General features: G+C 36.9%; 1 protein-coding gene across 3 annotated transcripts in view; it reads left to right on the forward strand.

The window, feature by feature from the left end:
- Positions 1-18040, forward strand: part of LOC107083456 — a 30680-nt gene extending 12640 nt beyond the window's left edge. The window contains exons 1-6 of one of the 3 annotated variants that reach the window (XM_015372703.1): positions 11330-11441; positions 14865-15194; positions 15286-15627; positions 15769-15867; positions 17565-17609; positions 17720-18040. In XM_015372703.1, coding sequence (XP_015228189.1) covers positions 11381-11441; positions 14865-15194; positions 15286-15627; positions 15769-15867; positions 17565-17599 — 867 coding nt within the window. In that variant the 5' untranslated portion in view covers positions 11330-11380 and the 3' untranslated portion in view covers positions 17600-17609; positions 17720-18040. Of the gene's footprint in view, positions 1-11329; positions 11442-14864; positions 15195-15285; positions 15628-15768; positions 15868-17564; positions 17610-17719 lie in introns of those variants that run through there. The other 2 variants (XM_015372700.1, XM_015372702.1) reach the window with 2 other exon arrangements.
- Positions 18041-18348: the final 308 nt, after the last annotated feature.

Here is an 18348-nt window from a genome sequence, read left to right on the forward strand (position 1 = left end):
GTCTGTAGGAGATAATGAGGTTGAAACGAGAGAAGAATATGGACCACCTTGATTGATGGGGATTGGCTTTTTTAACTGACTTGGGGTAAGCAAGGTTTTTGTGATCCGTCCAAACGAGAACCGGGTGCTCAGCTCCCTCCAGCCAGTGTCTCCATTCCTCCAGTGCCAACTTGATGGCCAGTAGTTCTCGGTCTCCAACATCGTAGTTTTGCTCTGCGGAGGAAAGTCTTCAAGAGAAAAAGGCACAAGGATGAATCTTTTGATCAGTGTCGAGTCTTTGAGATAAGACAGCTAGACAACAGGTTTCCTGAAAGCAGAGACAAAGGTTAGAATCCAGTCTGGATTCAAAAGTCAACAAAGGTTCTCAGAGATACTAGGCTAAGGTGCTAACCAACTGGATTAAACACTGCGGCGTTGAGGCAAGGTCTGAAGACAGCTTAAATACTGTGGATCCTCTGATGATGGGATGAGCTTCAGCTGTGCAGGAGGCTCGGCTCAGGAGGATCCATGGCGGACTCTGCTGGAGGAAGGTGGTACTTCTCCAGCTCCCAACAAAAATATGTCTAACCGACAAATCTTAGAGGCTAGATTTAGATTTAGACAAATTTATTGTCCTCTTGTATACACTCTGTGTATACAAAATAAAATTTCGATGTCTACAGCTTTTCAACAGGGAATGAACAGCTTAGCAGTGAAGCAATAAAGTTGGTAGTGCAAATCTGATGTTTTCAAGTGTGATTCAAGAGTCATGATTAGTTTCAACAGTTCAAAAGTCTGATGGCAGCAGGGAAAAAGCTGTTGCAGAACCTGCTGAGGTAAATTGTGTGAGTTGTTTTTCTTATGAATTTTCTACTTTTTCTTTTATATTTGTATGTTTTCTTAAATTTGTGTGTTTTTACTCCTAAATTTGCATGTTTATTCTCGTAAAAGTTACACCTTAAACTTTTAATTCCACTTTTTAATTTTTTTGAATGGTCCAAATCTGTCGTCATATTCCTGCGTCCAGAACTGAAAAGAAGTACTGAAAGCAACTTTTTTTTTTTTTTGAGTGGGCTGCCACTATGTGGGACCCAGGGGGTTAAGGGTCTTGCTCAAGGACCCTGAGTGGCATTCTGTGGGAATCGAATGCAGAATGTCCAGGACCCAAGTGCAATGCTTTAACCACTAGACCACCACCTCCCCAAAGCAACTTTATTTGCACAACACCCCCTGGAACAGCACTGATGGTTTACTACTTATAACAGTCGTCTGTTACAAAGTGAGGTTGATTGACAGGTTTGTATAATTATTTAGCAACAAAGCTTGGCTAACTGCATGCAGGATCAGACCCAGCATGAAGCAGTCAGAAGTCTGCAGCAGTTTCATGAAATATGCAAAGTAGCTGTGTCCTCTGATATATGTACTTACATCTAAATATGAAATTCTCCTTCTTATCAATTTATTGATCTATGGAAGTATTCTGAAATGTTGACCAAAAGCATCTCATTCTGGGCTCCAGTCTGCTTGAGGGACTATTATTGAGGGGCAATTTCATTGCCACATTTCATTGTAACTTCTCACTTACATGAGCATTTCTTTTTTGTTTAAGTGACAAATAGCTGCAGATGAACCTTTGTGTTTCTTGGTCTCTCACAATGACCCTTGTTCCGGAAGAGTCACCAAGCTTCAACAGGAAGTGGTGGCAGTAATTGTCACTTGTTATATTTTGTGCTACCTGCTCTGTTAAAATATAAAACTATAAAACTTCAAGGTTTGATGTGATCAAAATTATGTTTGAAAAACTGCTTGTAAGAATCAGTTTGCTGTTCTCGAAAGTGAATCTATGCTGAAGAATTTGGGGGACTAACCACATCACAAAATGAAGTGGTCTTGTGGTTTTGTCCCATGATGCTCAGAGACTTTAAAACAAACAAGCTTGCTGAAAACATCATATCAAATGTTGACGATGACAGCTTACGTGTGGATTTTCTTTGCTTTTTGGCTTACAAGTGTGTCCTTATATGGTAAGCCCTTTTTAACATGGTTTATTATTTTTTAATTTATTCAATATCTATTGTACTGATAATTTCATCTAAATTTCAGTTTCCCTGACATATTCAAATATCAGCAGATAGCGTCTGCATAGCTTTATCTTAAAGGCAAATATGATGTTCTCTCCAGGTTTAACTTGGACTAACCTGAAAAAAAGAATTTGTGCATAAGATGAAAAACACCTCTGTTTATTAAGTTACTGTTGAGTTTAACAGAAGAAGTTATGTCTGTCGGGTTATTTTGACTTCATGGTGCCATAGAAAAAAGAAATTCCCCAATGTTTGTTCTTCCTAGTTTAGTTTAATAGAAAACATCCAGGGCTTCGAAAAAAGTCCAAATTAACACATGTTGGCTCACAATGTTTCTGATTTACAGCCCCTCAAAGGTGAAAAACAGCAAAAGAAAAGCCTTTTTTTGCAATTTGCCTGTAATTCAAGCCATGTGCTTTTAACATAGGCATTGTGAGAGTACAATAAACTTTTTAGTGATTAGTGTGGTATCATAGCTAATATCTCACATTGGTTTAGATTTAGCCCTAACAAATTTACATGCCTTCTTTTAAATTGAAATAGTCGCTGTAATGTGTGTGAAGAAACATCTGATATGCCAGAAGGTGCTCTGAAATATTTTTCTCGACCATTTCATTCCTCCACCTCTATGGGGGGCCCATAGGTCTTACTTGAGGAAAAAAAAATGTGACCTAACTGCAATCCTCTATTATCCACTGTGTAATCCATTACACATAACACATGAGTTTATAATTTTTCTAATTGCTTAAGTCATGAAGCTGTTCTGGTTGTTCAGGAAAAGAGGTGTGTTACACAAGTAGAGTCACGGCTCCACTTGGCTCTTCGGTGTTCCTACCGTGCACCTTTTCATCGAGTGGCTCCAACAAGCGGATCATTTGGACTCACCAGCATGAGGAAGAGGAAGCAGGTGTGGAGCTGGTTCATCTCTCCTCTCATGGGCGAGTGAAGTTTCTGGACCCTAGATCCGGCCGAGTGAAAGCCTTTCCCAACCAGGCTGCAGAGTGGAAGTATGACATTGTCATTGATGAGCTCCAAGAATCTGATATGGGATCTTACTACTGCAAGCAGAATAATAAATGTTTGGAAGTGAAGGTGTCCGAAGAAGGTAATCTAAACTCTACTTAGTCACTAAACTGTATTCTAATTCTTAATTCTCTTTTTATGTTTTAAACTAAGATAATACTGAATGATAAAACAATGTTTTAAAAACAAAATAACAGCAGTAGAGAGTATGTTAATTTACCAATTTATCATAATGTAGATATGCATAAAACTTTGACATTACCTGACATCATGAAACTGAAAACTGTGTTATAACTTATCATTTATACCAGAGTACATTTTGACTGACAATGTGACAGATTTTTCTCACGATAATAATTTATCATTAATCAATCCCAATAGCAGTAACATTTATAACAGAAAGAAACCTGATTTCCATCTTTTGAAAATATAGATAAACTTTAATCAACAAGTATGAAATAAAGTAGTGGAGCAGCAGAAATATTAATAATATGATGACTAATTACACTGTTTACATCGGGGCTAATCAAACTTCACAAATTGCAGCTGATGCAGATAAACTATCGTCATGTAGCTGGACTGCTACACATGGCTGCTGTCTTCTGATGTTTTATTTTCAGTGCACATTCTTTGCACCGGACACTGCTTCCTTTTTTAACTTACTGCACGTTGGAGTCCTGATGACTTCACCTAGTTCCACTTCACTGTCTCCCATGGCAACTTTGATAAAGTTAGAAAGCTATTGCGAACTGAGAGTCAAAATTCACAAGCAAGTTGTTGTAGTGTAAACAATATTGAGATTATTTTTATGCAACTACTAACAGCAACTTTGTTCATAAAAATACTTATAAAAACATTCCGTTTTGCCTAGAATATTTCTACTATATGTAGAGTTGTAATATATTCCAGATGAAGTGCTGCGAGTTTAATGGCACCAAAACACACTCAAGTGAAGTTATTGCTTAAATTACTTAAAGGCAAAAAAAAAAAATCTTTTTGAAAAATTAATTGAAGTATACTTTACCAAAGAGTTTTAGCAGAATCAAAATCAGGTGTTTTATGTGTGCTAGATAATAATATTTAAATAGTAAAGCTTAGATTATGGATTTCTTTTTTATCCTAGAATATTTCCTAAATATTTGGCTTTTTAGGCTATGCTTTTGGAAATTCCCCAGAGTTTTTTGAGAAATGTAGTATAAAAGACCTAAGATCTCATACAGATCAAATTATTTTGGTTGAACTGCACCTCTCCTTGGTGACGCAGTTTAATATTTCTCAAATGCATTTATTTGACCACTCATTTTTCAGTTTGCAGACAGTCCCTGAGCTTTTGAGGACCAGTAAGCATTACATCCTGTCTCCCAGCACAGTTGCTTGTTTTGTGGAAAACACAATCGTAGCACACTGTCTGCCTTGATATGGTTGCAAATATATGTTAGTTTAGAGACATTGTTCAGCTGATATGTCATTGATCCAGAAAAGCAGAATCTTTGAATATAAACTGCTAAAAAAAAGAGGGAAACACATAAACAACTAAATATAACTTCAATTAAATCCTACTTCTGTGAAACAAACTGTCCATTATGAGAGCAACACTGATTGATAATCACTTTCACATGCTTCGGTAAAAACGGAATTGACAATTGGTGGAAATTACTGGCAATTAGCAAGACAAACTCAATTAAATGGGATGGTTCTGTCATGGTTTTGGTTATGTTGTGCTTTACTTTGCTCCTTGTTTTCTAGTTTTATTGGTTTAATTCCTATTTTGTTGTAATTTCTAGATTTATGTTAGTTCTCATGTTTTTCTGTTGTCCTCTGTTGCCCTCTTGTGTGTGTGTTCCTTTCCCCTTGGCTCCCTCGTTGTCTCCTCTCACACCTGCTCCTTGTCAGCTCGTTAGCCCTCCCTTTGTCTCTGTCAGCTATATATGCTCTCTCTCTGCTCTCACTCTTTGTTGGTTCCTTGTTGTTGCTGGTCCTGTTGTTTCTGTTGTCCTCTCACCTCGTCTCTCCCTGGCTCCTTGTGCGTGTTTTCCCTTGATGTCTCCATGGTTCTGGTTTGTGTTAAATATTAACTAGAATTTTGGACTCCTCTCTGTTAAACTGTTTCCTCTCATTAAAACTACAAGAACTCACATCTGCCTGCCTGCCTCTGCATTTGTGTCCTCAAACTACAACCAAAACGTGACAGGTTCTGCAGGTGGGGACCACAGACTACTTCTCGTTAGCTTTGCTTTCTGGCCACTTTTGAATGTTTGTGGTGCTTTCACAGTCACTACAACCCACACAAGCGGCTCAGGCAGTGCAGCTCATTCAGGATGAGACATCAACGCGAGCTGTGGCAAGAATGTTTGCCGTGTCACTCAGTATTGAGTCCAGATGCGCTACAAAGAGACAGGCCAGTACACCAGGAGAAGTGGAGGAGGCCATAGGAGGGGAGCAACCTAGCAGCAGGACCACGGGCACGTGGAGGCCTCACACAATACTGTATTATTTGTTATTTTTTTTATTCTTTTTTGTGAAATGTACACAATGCAGTACTGAGGTCTATTTAAGAGGATTTTTTTCAGACATTGTAAGGGATATTTGTTTTATTACATCAAAGGTCTGAGGTAGATTCCATAGGCTACTTTTATTGCTTTTATTTAATAAAAATAAAAACAGTTTCTACATAATGCAAACTCCTCCATTCACTAATTGGGTTGTCGCCGCTCTTTTACTATGTTTTCAACAAACTGTGCAACCCTACCTCTATTGAAATCTTTTGTAATGTCCTACTTTTACAGCTCTTTCTTAAGAGTTCTTTTTTTTTTTACCTTGTGTGATTTTAGAAATCTTATAAGCCTCTTTAACTAAATACTATGCCAAAATAGCATGGGAAGGCTATCGTGGATTATTTCAAAAAGCGCTGTACAACCTGGGTTAAAGAAATATTTCTTGTAGGAAACTACATATGATTCCAATATATGAAAGTTGTACAGTTTGCTGAAAACGTAGTATAATAATAACTTCATAATCAGTGAATGTAGGAAAAACTGTCTTAATTTGTCCATGAAGGAAAGCAACAAAAAGTATAGTTCGGATCTGTAAAAGAGAATATGCCAAAAGTGTCATGATTGGTTTTAATTCAAACCCACATGCAGAACACAACGGAGGCTGGGTAAAAGTTTAACAGAGTTTATTAAAGATTGTTGACACAAAAACATGAACAGGATCTGGAACTGGTCCGGGTTGGGTTCACTGAAGTCTGCAGAGATGGATAGCTTGATTAGCTGGGCAGACAGATGATTAATGAGTCCTTTAAGATAATTCTGAGTCTACCTTGACGAAGTCCAGGCTTCTCTTGTGAGAGAGGGAACCGTTGGGTCCAAAGACTGTAGGTTCAGCAGAGTACACAAGCAGCTGCAGCATCTAGCTTCTGACTTTGAATGGCAGACCTTGATCAGAGTTTCCAGCTCTTCACAGAGAGCAGCAGGGGAAATCCAAATAGGAATCTTCAGGTTTGGCTCACCAGGGCTGGAAGGCAGGTTAAGCTCACCCAGAGCTTCAGGCTTGAGACAGGTTTCCTGTGAGCAAAGACAGAGGAGGATTAGAATCAGTTTTCTCACTTAGAGACAACTTAGATTCTTTCAGGTAACAGAGGCTCAGGTTGCTAACCAAACTAAGGTCAACACTGCGGCGTTGAAGGAAGGTCTGGCAGCTGCTTATGAAGGGAAGGTCTCCTGATGAGTAGATGTGTCTCAGGTGTGCTGGAGGGCTCCAGCCCAGGAGACCCACGGCGCACTCTGCTGGTGGAAGGTGGTACACCCCCAGATCCCAACAGTAACCCAGTCCCTAAAAGAAAACAAAAAGCAGAAGAGGATCCTCGGCGCCCTCTGGTGGGCAATCCTCAGGATCCCAACAAAAAGAAAGAGAATATTTAGCTAGAAATTTGTAAAACCTGGGATATATCCATAGATTACACATCATTAAATAATCAATTGTCAAATGTAAATTTTTTGAAAAGTCTTATTACTTGATAATCTGCTATAATTTGATAGAGGCAGTCCTAGAAAAACTTTAGTAAGAGCAGTGTAACCATAAGATAAGAGAGAAATGGTCATTAAAACATTTTCAGATAGATTCCAATGTTTCAAAACATTTTTTTCATTATTTTGATGTTATTTTCTTTGTCATTACCCTCTCACTCTGGGTTCATAGTTTCTACTTCACATATCCCTTGTGTGCAGCTGGTACAATACTAAACACTATATTAAGGGATAGTGTGTAATATTTCATCACTGCAGACCAGTCTCACTGTGTGCTCAAGTTGGTAAATGTGGGCTTGAGTTGGGGCCCCCAAAATACAGCTCATTTGGGTTCTTAATGCTGCAAGCTGAGGAGAAACTATTTGCCAGTGGAACTGAAAGTATGTTTTTTGTCAGCTTGACTTGTTTACTGACACATTTATTTAATTTTTATTGTCACAGACCTCAGTGGTCAAATAAAGGACAAATGTCAAATTAATGTTCAACAAATCTTTATAAAACCACATCTTTTTTGCAGGTAATACAGCGATACAACCATGCTACATCAGTGCAGGTGTTGCTGGCTTCATCCTCCTCTGCCTTGTTGGCTCCCTCTGCTGGTTTGAATGTGTGTGTAAGTAGATAATCCTGCCTGTAACATAATTTATAATTAAAGTTTTTACAGTTTCAATGTTGAAAATGAGGGATGTTGATTTCTAAAACATCACTTTATGCTTCTTTCTCAGATCTTCACAACAAAAGAGGTGCACTGATAACTGTTAATGAAACAACTCAAGGTATGCATTGTTTCAGTATAAAAATCAACCATATACAGACGTTATAAAAAAAAATTTTAATAATTCTGATCAAAGTTTTCTTAAATGATAGTTTAAATCTAGAGATTAAAAAATGGCAAACTCTATGGAGAAAAGGATCTTCTAAACATGCATACTTTGAGATCTCAGTTTTTTAACCAATGCAATGACTGCAAGGATACAAAAATAAATTTTTATGAAAAAAGTTAGAGAAAAGCACAGCCTCTAATTTTATCTGTTTATCTGCATATGTATGAACGGACAATAACATGGCTATAATCAGATTTTAAGATTGTTTGCTAAGTATTGTTACAATCTGCTTAGGTAGTGTACTTTACATATGGACAAACACACAGACATAAATACATTTTTTTAAATATATGATCTGGAATTATAAAAAGAGCTGTTGATAAATGTTATGAGAATAGAGGAAAATACTTTTGGCAAACAACAACAGTATTGTCAGTGTTTGTGGAGTTTGTTGGAGGATCCAAATGCAGAGGCGGATGCAGAGTGTAGGTGTAGATTTATTGAAGGTGGCGGTACAAAAGCATAAATCCAGGAGCAGGCAAGGCACAACAGAAAGGGAAACCCCACCAGAGGGAACATACTGGTGGAAATGAAAGCAAACCAGCAAAGATTTGCTAAAGGGAAGGAGTATGGCCCAGTCCCAGTACTAACACTAAACCCTAAGCCCCTCTATGAAGTGTGTAAATGGATGAAGTGCATTTAGGAGTTTGAGTGCCCAGGTTGCAACTTTACAAAATGTGGATAATTGGAACAGTACTTGTGCCCAGAACTGTAACAGAGAAACCGAAAGTGAGAGGAGCGATCCCTTCTTTTCTAATGTTACTGTAAAAAAGATTTATCTTAAAAATGAAACAAGAAATCCTTTAGTATTCACATAGACTGTAAAACATGATTTATCTTAATAATTACACCTGAAAGCAAGTGTTCCTTTCAGCACAGCCATTGGAGCTCACTTCTTTAACCTTGTTTTCTCAATAAACAAGTAAAATTCAAATGAAAAATATTAGTTGGGTATAAAACATATCTTAAATGAGGAAAAATACAATTAGAATGTACAAGAAAATCTACGGGAGAATATGTCTAACTGGATCCAAATGCTAGAAGAAAATGAAAACAAAAGTATTAAGACATTCCAAAGCATGTCTAATTCTGAGTTTTTATGTTTTTATTGTTTTGATATAGGAGAATTATCTAAAACTCTTTAAAAATGATGAAGGTGTGAGAATTTCTCATTGAAAACAATAGATATTTGAAATTCTAAAGGACTGCTTGTTAATGAAGAAGTTATCCATCAGAACTCTTTGAAGTTATTCTCAAATTTAGCACTGACTGCATGTTGGAGTCATCTTCCTCTTATCACTGTTAGATCATTATGAAATATAGATATAATATGTAAAAGATATAATCTAAATTCTACATTAGAAAAATTCTTTAAAATTGTTAAGAGTTGTAATCATATTTCCTCCTCTTGAATCTGTTAACTGTGTTATTAATCTAATTTCCTATACAGTGAAACAGGAGATCCATGGGAGCACAGGCAGAGAACAAAAGAGGTAGCCTGGTCTTCGAATAATATCATATTTAATCATCTATATAATCAGAACTCATAATGTGTGAGAAAGAATATTGTTCTAGCATTTATTAATCATTGTTCCTCTGTCTACCCAACAGGGATGAGAAGGAGGAAAGCTAAAGACTGTGAATTCTGACATCATCTGTGGATCAGATCAGCAATTCACAGCAGGAGCACAGAACATCTTAACTATCAGAAAAGGATTAAAGAGTCTAAACACTGTATTAACCTGCACACATTAACTGATCCTGTTGTTTTTTTAACTAAGTGAAATGCATTTCTCTACATTTATAAAAGCATTTTGACAAAAGAACATAACTACAGCATAGATTCTTGATCTGTTCATTTTAGTTTCATGTTTGAGAATTAGACTCAAGGAGTGAGATGTTTTAGTGACTTTTAACTAATAAAAATCTTATATACTCACTGAGTGGCACATTTCTTTTCAGTATTGACTGAGGATGAGGTCAGAAAATGTATTACCAGCCCAGTAATAAGAAGCTAAAATCTAATCACTGGAAGAAGTAATAAATAAAGAATTAAGAGCATATTTTGTTCTCTCACTATAGAATACTGGTAAGGGATAGGGATGAAGTACTGGCATGCAATAACAGAGATAAATCTCAATAAAATGTCCAATTTAATAAATGGCACACATAACAGACAATAAATAACATAATAGGGATTATATAACATACATTAGATGCGTTTCTAGAAGCGTTCTGCATAAATCTGTAATTTTTGAATTTTTTTCATCTCTGAACTAGTACTCAGTACATAAGCCTTTTTACGACCTTTTTTTTTTTTTTTTTACAGTAAATTTATATATTATTCTGTAATTGATTTTAAGAAAAAATATATTTTTTAATATAATTTTTTTTTATTTTGTGATATTCAAAACATAAAAATTAAGGTCCTTAAGTAGCGAGAAGCAAGTACACAGGTCAAACATAAGCAGAAGGCATGATGCTGTGCTATCGACACTACAGTAGGTCAGTAGGTTACTGTACATATTTATAATAAAGCTTGTTGTCAGTTTAGTTTTATTTGTAGCCTATCGCTTTGCTATGGCTATATTTACATATATAGACAGAAATAGTATTTTGGTCAATCCTTCATTGTCATCCTTTGGCTATTTTTTATTTTTTTGTTTGTTTTGTTTTTGGACTAATTACTCCCACTCCATGGTGTATTCTCCTTTAGTCAATCCCCTGCCACCAGTCAGCACCATAACTAGTTCCAGCTGCTGCCGCCAATTATCCCCTAGTCTTTGTACTGCCTTTATGTACCTGCCTCAATCTCTACTTGCTGTCATAATGTCAAACTAATCTCTCTGCTTGTATGTGTTCCCAAAAGTTTATTATTCTTCCTGCCTTTCAGCCATATTGGAATCACAGCCACTTCTGGTTTTCACGGATGAAATGTTTGTCCTTTTCTGTTTGCTTAAGGAGAAATAAATCACAAAACTAAAGGACTTTATCTTAGGAATTGATTTCTTTTTGCATGTATGAATTACTTGTCCATGGTGCATCTTTTTTGTGCTGTCAAAGCTGGGCCACAGCAGGACTTGTTAGGTGAATTTATCTGAAAATCACCATGTGCATTTGTGCATCTCTGTCTTCTCATGACTCTGCGTGTTCAGGAAATGTCATCAAGCTTCAACAGCATTTATGGCAGTTATTGTGACTTTGGTTAAGTATTGCACTACACTACCTGCTCTGTTTAGTCTTCGAAATGTAAAATTTTATGGTCTGCTGCACTATCAATTAGGCTAACACAAGCTGCAGTGGTTTTGTGGTTTTGTCCCATGATGCTTAGGGAAGTAGAAACAGCCTCAGCTTGCTGCTGTTAGCACAGAGTGAAATACTGACGATGAAGACTTGCAAGTACATTCTCCTTTCTGCCCTCTGGCTTATAAATGTCTCTTCAAAAGGTAAGTCCTGTTTTAAAATCCTAGTTTAAACATGATTTGATTTTTTACTTGTACCTAACACTAAGACCTAACCATCATTGTACTATAACATTTATATGAGGGTAAATTGTAAATAACCATGAATGATAAATCTAACAAAAATATTAGAAATCAATAATCTTCTTTATTGCAGGAACTAAATCCCAGCACCATACCCCCAAAATATGTCTAATAAATGGTATTCAATTACTAGCAAATAAAGTAAAATAAAACAAACTAGATGTTAAAAGTCATTAAAACTTCAAAATAAAAGCCAGAATATTTGTATTTATATGACTATTTACACAAATAACAATGAGGCAGACAAAATTATTCACAGCTTGCATAGATCAGCTATCTTCATCTGGTTGATCTTTGCGGCCCCTGCTGCAGGTGTTAGATTTATTTTTAGAGCAGCAACTCTGCACATTACCTTGCCACCATTTTTTTCTACTTACTGCACACTGTAAAAGTTATAACTGTGACTTTACAACAAATAACTGGATAAGAATTGCATGACTTCACACTAAAGATTACAGTGATATGCTGTGATCAATGACGCAATTATAGTAATATTATGATTCACTACAATACATTACTGGGGAATTACAGCATTTTGATATACATCATTGCAATAAGAACATGTAGTCTAATGTAAAAGTACTAGTTGACAGTTATTTACAACATGAAAAGTGAAAGTAATGCAAACACATCTTTTCATCTTTTCTCAATATTGAAAGTGAGGGTGTACACTACACACAGGGACAACACAACTATGCGCACAATTTAGTGACCTAACAATCATGTTTCTTAGAATGCATATTTTATAAAGAGAGAAAATGCAAGCTTCGAAGCTGGGCCAGGAGTCGAATCCAGGACCTTATTGGTGCAAGGCAACAGTGCTATTAACTGTGCAACCATGCAGCCACAAATCTATATATTTACTATGAAAATACGGAAGGTAAGGCATTTACGCTTCAGTACAAATGTGCTTGTGGTTGTTGCACTCAGACCCAGATCCACCCTGTTTGGTTAACACTGGAAAGAACAGAGACAATTTCCTTTTATTGATGATCAACCATAGTTCAAATTATTCAATTGGTGAAAAACTACTGGTCCAGAAATCCCTCCTTGGATAAAAAACTAAAGAACCTTGGTGAATAAGTAGTTTTCAGTTCTACTCATCTAAGTAATAATCATTAATTGGCCTTACCCTTGATTTTAATTGCCAGTTCTAGTGATTTAATATATTCACAATCTGCTGGAATAATTGCATAACAGTAAGGATTTTAAAGTCTATTCTCTGAGCTACAGGGAGTCAGTGAAAGGACTTCAGAACCGGTTCTACTTTCTTAGTTCTAGTGTGAACACGGGCGGCAGCGTTTTCGGTCAGCTGCAGCTGTCTGATGGACTTTTTACGCAAACCTGTGAGGACACTGTTGCAGTTATCAGTTCTACTAAAGATAAATGCATGATTCACTACGGGTACTCTGGCTTCCTCCCACAGTCCCAAAACATGACTGTTAGGTTAATTGGCTTCTTTAAATTCTCCTTAGGTGTGAGTGTGTGTGTAAATGGTTGTTTGTCCTGTTTGTCTCTGTGTTGCCCTGCGATGGACTGGCGACCTGTCCGGGATGTACCCTGGCTCTAGCCCGTAGACAGCTGGAGATAGGCACCAGAACCCCTCGTGACCTTACATGGGATTAAGCGTGTCTGAAAATGGATGGATAAATGCCTGATGAGTTTCTCTAGATGCCGCTTGGACATTAGTCATTTAATCCTGAAGATGCTCTTCAGGTGGTAAAGGGCTGACTTAGTAACTGCCTTTATGGGCCTGTGAAGGTTTAGGTCTGAGTCTATCGTGACACCAAGATTTCAACCATAATCAGTGGTTTCATGGTGTATTATCTGAAGCATCGACCTAACTCTGAAACTCTTCTCCTCTGGTCTGAAGATTATTACCTCAGTTTTATTTTTATTCAGTTGGAAAAAATTATGGCTGAAATTTTACATTAGAATTATACAGTTACTCCCCACCCCCTATAGCGTTGTGTTAAAAATTTTAAGTTGTCTGTAAAAAGTACAAAAAGGACTATGCTACTCAAACCTCTGAAAACTACTGCTGCTGTAAAAAACTATGATGCCTACTCAAAGCCAGAGTTTCATAATGACGATGCTTAGATGAAGGTTTATTGTTGTCCACTTCTTTTTCTTCAAAACCTCTTTCATGATTTATGTCTGGGAAGCACCTGTTGCTGAGAAAAGATAGTTTCACTTTTAAATAGACATATTTATTGCAGGCAGCATTTATCAAGTGTTTACCTGTGCCTGTTCCCATATCAAACTCATAGCATTTTAATCCAAACTTGTTTGGTCTTCCAAATAAATTTTCAATATACAATTTTAGTGATCATTAGCCAAGTAATGACATCTAAGGCCTATTAACTTTAATAGCTTTAACTAACATGGGGAAATATAGTCTGTAGGTGCTAAAGCTTGGTGACTTTACACCAATATACAACAAACTCCTAAATCTACTGCAGCATGCAGCCTCTCCCTAGCTATACTTTCAGCAAATGCTGTGAGAGAAGCTTCAGCAATGTCTTGGACTTTCTAACAAAATATGAACTGTGTCATGAGATAAATGTTCATTTAAAAATAATGTCAATATAATTATATTAAAATAACATGAGTGTAGCTCTGCACACAGTTATGCATGTTGCTTACCTTCTCCTTTCAGACTGGAAGAAGGAAACTTCCTTTAAACTCCCTTCAAGTAGCGTCAAGTTCTGTTATGTATTTATATACACTATTTCATTGTAATGATACTATTGAATGCTGTAATACCCTTGCATTTTTTACTGTGGTGGTGATATTATATTATTTATATTTATTATTTTATTATTATTTTTTACTGTGGAATTTTATTGTAAAATAAGAAAAGATGCTAAAATATACAAGGATACTGTAGTTTTTATTGGTATTCATTGGGGTATTTCAGAGGAATCTAATTACAACAAGTTACAGTAAAATAATCTTTTCATTATTTTAGAATGCTTGTCATTTTCAACAGTGTGCATTTAAGTCCTGGTGGCCAAGATAACCACCATGCACAACCTGCCATAAATTTTTTTCTCCCTTCCATAAGCTCCAGTTCTTCTCTGGTCTGTTGCAGAAAAGTCTGTCAGGGGAAATTGGTGCTAGAATACTTCTGGGATAAAAACAGGAACTGGCAAAAAAGTGACAATCCAAAATCTCCTAACAACTGTGAAAGGAAATCTATTTAAGAAAATGTTTTTGTTTTTTCTCTATAGGAATGTAATTTATCATTGCATACAAAAACGAAATTTTCTACTTTTCATGCATTTTATTTGTTTATTTAATGAAATGTTTTGGTTTCTTCAGGGAGAGAGCTGTGTAACAGAACTGAGGTCAAGGCTCCACTTGGCTCTTCTGTGTCCCTGCCATGCACCATTTCATCAAATGGCTCCAACTGGGTCAAATGGAGTCACAAGTATGAGAAAGATGAAGCAGGCGTGGAGCTGGTTGACCTCTCATCTAAAGGCCTCATCAATTTCCTGGACCCCAGATCCGGCAGAGTGAAAATCTTTCCCAACCAGTTTTCAGAGATGAACTATGGCATCATCATTGATGAGCTCAAAGACTCTGACATGGGATCTTACTACTGCAAGCAAAACAATGAATGTTTTGAGGTGAAGTTGTTTGAAGATGAAGGTATGCTGTTCCTCTCAGGGCTTTATACATTTCTTTATTTGATCAGTGGAAAGTGACCCTATGATTGTGTTTATTATTGGTTTGTTTCTAGGTGAGCAGTTTTCTGAGGAAACTTGTGGTAAAGATTTTTGTGAAACATACCAAATCCCAGCAACACTCGGTTCTTCGGTGCTCCTGCCATGCAACTTTGACACCGGTGCCTTTAAATGGGTCACCTGGGTTCACTTAGAGAAGGGAGACATGGTTCGTCTTTCTTCTGAAGGACGTGTTGATTTTCAAAACCCAAGATCTGGCCGAGTTAAAGCGTTTCCAAACCAAGCCTTAGATGGGAACTACTCTACTGTCATCGATGAGCTTAAAAGCTCCGATCTGGGGTCTTACTGCTGCAAGCAGAGGAGTAACTGTTTGCGAGTGGAGTTGCTTGGAGGCAAAAGTATGTAACCTTCCTGTTTCTTGCTTTTGTCAATACAGCCTGTGCAGATGCATATATTATTTTATATTGTGACAGAACTCAAGGGACATCTAAAAGTCAAATTAAAAACCTGTATTTATGAAACCTCATCTTCTTGTGCAGGTACATTAAGCCCAGCGATGCAGTTACTGATCTACAGCAGTGGTGGTGTTGCTGCCCTCATCTTAATCAGTCTTTTTGGCTACTACTGCTGGATAAAATGTAAGTTTAAGTGGTTCACTCTGCCTGTTATTATACTTCCTAAAATTATTGCAGTTTTAATTTTCTAAGGAAATAATGAGGGAGAGAAAGCTTAAGGATGTTATCACAGAGCTTTCCATTATACTAACAATTAAAACATCACATTGTTCCTTTCTCAGGCTTTGCTAACAAAGATGTTGGCCAATGATTACTGCTGATGAAACAACTCTGTTAATTAACTACTGCAAAAAATGAAACACTGTAATAATGAACTAAGGTTAATATTCTGGTAACAGTTTTTAATGATAATTTAAAAGCTTTACTATAAAGAATATGATATGAGTAACTGGAAAACACACAGGAAAGCCTCTCCTAAATGTACATGTTATCGGCTTTCAGCTATGAACAGAAACACATGGCTGTGAAAGACAGAAATGTTTAATTTTCAGAAAAAACAATTTGCCGGCGGATCTCGTCCCTGCTTTTTGCGGATGAAGTGGTTCTGCTGGCTCCCTCCTGCCAAGAACTAGAACATGCACTGGGGTGGTTTGCAGCCGAGTGTGAAGCGACTGGGATGAGAATCAGCTCCTCCAAGGTTGCAGGAGAGTTCCTACCTCAAGTGGAGGAGTTCAAGTATTTGGAGTCATGTTCAGGAGTGAGGGGAGAAGGGAGTGAAGTTGTGGTGAGGAGCTGACTCAAAAGGCAAAGCTCTCTGTTCACTGGTCGGTCTACATTCCTACCCATATGGTCAGGAAACTTGGATCATGACAGAAAGAAAGGGAAAGAGATCCTGGATACAAGCAGCTGAAATTAGCTTTCTCCGCAGGGTGGCTGGGTTCTTCCTTAGAGATAGAAGGAGGGGCTTGGTCATTTGGAAGAGGCTCTGAGTAGAGCTGCTTCTCCTCCACATCGAAAGGAGTCAGCTGAGGAGGCTCAGACATCTTTTTCAGATACCCCCTGGACGCCTCCCTCGGGAGGTGATTCAGGCAAGTCCCACCAGGAGGAGGCATAGAGGATGATCCCAGACATGCGGGAGGGACTGTGTCTCTCAGCTGGCCTTGGAGATTCTGGCTGACGTCATTTTCTAAAAATGGAACACATATTATGTGCCTTGTATAAACTGAGTAATTTAATATCAATTTAATGCTAATTTGGACCAGAAACATCCAACAGCTTTCATGAAAAAAAACAGCTGAATTTTACAATCCATCCATTCTTTAAACTATGTTACCTACAGCAACCATTAAAAAAAAAACTGGTCCATATCCCACAGCTTTAAAACTCTTATTGTGTGCTTTTTAATACCCATACATGGATTCCTATGAAAAAAGAAAAGGTTGTGTCTCTTCACTCTTATAATACACAGAATCAAATTATGTTTTTAGAGGGAAGAATTAAAACAATATTAAAAGAATCAGGGATGTCATTATAACCCAAACATTAAGGTGCTAATCATCACTTACAGCTGAATAATCCTGTAATCTGCATAAAGTTAAGCAAAAAGCTCCATATGATAACAACTCTGATTTTGTTGTATTCGTGATATTTTCTATATGAAAACTTACTAAAACATCAATACAGTTCGATATATTTTACAAGGATAATATAATTTCTGACATATAAAATAAACTAAAGTTATTTCATTAAAATGTTAAAGGGTTTAATCATATCTAATTATGCTTCTGCTGGGTGTGTGACTCATCCAATTGTCCATTTAGTCAAGCAGGGGGAGATCAATGGCAGCACAGCCTGAGAATAAAAAGGTAGATCGAGTCTCTTATAAATTCAGATTCAGTCATCTACGTCATCAGAATTCCTTTTTGTGTGAGAAAGAATCATGTTCACTCATGTATTTTCTGTTTTTCTCTGACAGCAGGGATGGATAGAAAAAAAGCCAAAAGTTGTGGTTCCTGACTTCATCCATGGATCAGAGCAGCAATGAATTACTAAGGACATCATTCACAACAAGACCACAGGCGTTCTTAACCAGCTGTACAGGAATAAAGAGTCTAAACACCATTTTAACTTGCATATATGGACTGATGTTGGTGTTTTTTAAGTCTAAATGTACTGGAATTTCCTATATGTTTTACAGTTATAAAAGCTTCTTGATAAAATAAACATATAGCATAAAAATATACTTGATCCATTCATTTAGTCTAGTTGTTGAGAGTTAAATACAATGAATGGGATGTTTCTGGGAATTTAGATTGATAGATGATTGTTTTGGGACTGTAGGACATCAGATACTCAGTTATTAGCACTTTTTTCCCCCTTTATTCTTGTATCTTATGTTGCTGATGCCTCCTGCTTGATGGAAAAAAAAAAAAAAAATGTTTCTCTGTCTAAATTCATCAGGGATACTTTATAGCAGACCACCATTGGTATAACCTGAACAATTTGGTAGGAGTGGAAATTCCAATGAACTACCCTTCTATGTAAGTTTAACTTTCCAAAGTTTAAGCTTCAAAAAAGTTAAACCTTAATTATTGACTGAAAGTC

The sequence above is a fragment of the Cyprinodon variegatus genome, unplaced genomic scaffold (genome assembly GCF_000732505.1).
Source record: "Cyprinodon variegatus isolate N-32 unplaced genomic scaffold, C_variegatus-1.0 Scaffold75, whole genome shotgun sequence".
In the NCBI taxonomy this organism is placed as follows: Eukaryota; Metazoa; Chordata; class Actinopteri; order Cyprinodontiformes; family Cyprinodontidae; genus Cyprinodon; species Cyprinodon variegatus.